This window comes from Austrofundulus limnaeus, unplaced genomic scaffold (assembly GCF_001266775.1).
Source record: "Austrofundulus limnaeus strain Quisiro unplaced genomic scaffold, Austrofundulus_limnaeus-1.0 Scaffold96, whole genome shotgun sequence".
NCBI lineage: Eukaryota > Metazoa > Chordata > Actinopteri > Cyprinodontiformes > Rivulidae > Austrofundulus > Austrofundulus limnaeus.
Window position 1 is genome coordinate 603,232 of NW_013952498.1, and position 1,965 is coordinate 605,196.

At 41.6% G+C, this 1,965-nt stretch overlaps 1 protein-coding gene across 1 annotated transcript in view; it reads right to left on the reverse strand.

The window, feature by feature from the left end:
• The window catches only part of shmt1 (serine hydroxymethyltransferase 1 (soluble)), a gene marked incomplete in the record, with an annotated part of 6,235 nt that overhangs the window by 2,781 nt on the left and 1,489 nt on the right, over positions 1-1,965 (reverse strand). Inside the window, 4 exon segments of the mRNA XM_014012880.1 lie at positions 519-641; positions 740-853; positions 965-1,177; positions 1,254-1,335. Coding sequence (XP_013868334.1) covers positions 519-641; positions 740-853; positions 965-1,177; positions 1,254-1,335 — 532 coding nt within the window.

The following is a 1,965-nucleotide window of genomic DNA, read 5'->3' on the forward strand; positions in this document are numbered from 1 at the left end:
GGCAGTGGAGGAAGTGAATGAAGCCAGTCTGTGTTGATAAGGCTTCCAAATTAAAATAAATTTGTCTGACAAAGCAGCAGCTCTCATTTACAGGCGTCTCGTTTTGGCTCAGTACTTTTCTCCTCTCAGTAGGATTGTTTACAGCACACGCAATTTCCGGTTAGCTTCTTAGCTTAGCCTCCTTCACACTGACAACACACACATACTTCAGAGGCCACGCCTCCTGCTAGAAATCAATTCTCTATGCATCAAGTCCAGACCCTTGTATGAAGCAAAGTGAAGGACAGGGTCTGGTTTAAACCAGGCTAGAGAAGTCCCAGACGGAGCAGTGAAGGGAAACTAGAATCGAGCGGAGCTGCGTAGGAAGGCAAGGGCCAGGCTAGAAACAAGGTAGAAAAACTGTTAAAAAGAGAAAAAGAAAAAAAAAAAAGAATCACCTAGTTTTTCCTTTGAGGCAAAAACCATTTCAGAAATATATAAATGAGGTTTTCCTATATTGATGGCTTTGTGGAACTTACCTGTGACGATCTTGTAACCGAGATCCATAAGAGTACTGGACAGAGCTTTGCAGTTCTCCAGAACCTGTGATTGGTAGGCCTTAAACTCAGGTGTCATGGCTTGTTTAAGAGCCACAGCAACACCTGCCGATGAAGGATTTCACCCAGTGAGACTGAGGCCGACATCACTGGACAGCTGTCAAGACGAAACTGAGAACTAGTCAAAATGAGCAGGAGGATACCTGCAATAGCATGATTGTGTGGTCCTCCCTGCAGCCCTGGAAACACAGCCTGGTTGATCAAAGACTCCAGGTTGTACAGAGTCTCCTTTCCTTTGGCATCAACACTTCTTACACCTGGTGGAGGGAAGGAGGGAGAAAATGAGAAATAACTAAAAATGTTTCAACGGGAGAAGAATAAAAGCAATAAATATACAAAACATTTTTTTAGGAAGAAATATTGGTAACCTTTTCTATAAAAAATAACTCCTGCACGGCATCCACGCAGCGTCTTATGAGTTGTGGTGGAAACTATGTCACAATGGTCAAAGGGCGAGGGCACCACTCCTGCAGCCACTAATCCACTGATGTGAGCCATGTCCCCCATCAGGTAAGCACCGTTCTCAGCAGCAATCTGCTTCAGACGGGCGTAGTCAAGGTTGCGAGAATAACAGCTTGTTCCTTGAAAAGTGAGAAATAATAAATCAGTTTACTAGTACAAGTTCTACTGACGCACAATTTGCATGTGTTAAAGAACCTGCGATGATGAGTTTGGGGTGGAACAGTCGAGCGTTTTCTTGCAGTCGGTCATAATCAATGTAGCCAGTTTCTGGATTCACCTAAGAACAGATAAAACAGCCCTTTATTATAAGTAATACACATCAGATGTATGTACTAGAGCTGCACGATGTGGTTTGAGCAACGTCATCATGAGGTATGTGTGCACAAATTAAATCTACAGACACAAGTCACTGCACTAAATGATTGGCTTTTATTTTTGACAGGTTGGTTCTGTCAGCAGAAGCGGGTGTCTGCTGAGAATAACTTTCCTTTTGACAAGACAACAAGGATCTTGAAGAAAACTYAGAAGATCAGTAAATTTACAGAGAACTGGAGGAAAAGAGGTAAAATAWTACAGCATGAGAAAAACAGAAATACAGGCAACACGTTAGGTGCTAAAATGCAATTCATGTTGCACATGATGGAAATAAACATGTACTCAGGTCCCAGCACAATAAAAAAATGACAGAATAACTCTGAAATACAGACGAAAACATACTTGTAACAGGGTCCTCCTCAACAAGATCAGAACTTAAATTTTTATTCGAGTCATCTGTTGAAATTTCCTGTACTTTTTCATTTCGCAGTGTTAGAAAAATCTCAATGTCAGTTTTTACCCAATATTGTGCAGCTCTAGAATTCACAAAACTCTAACATACATACATACACACACACACACACACACACAC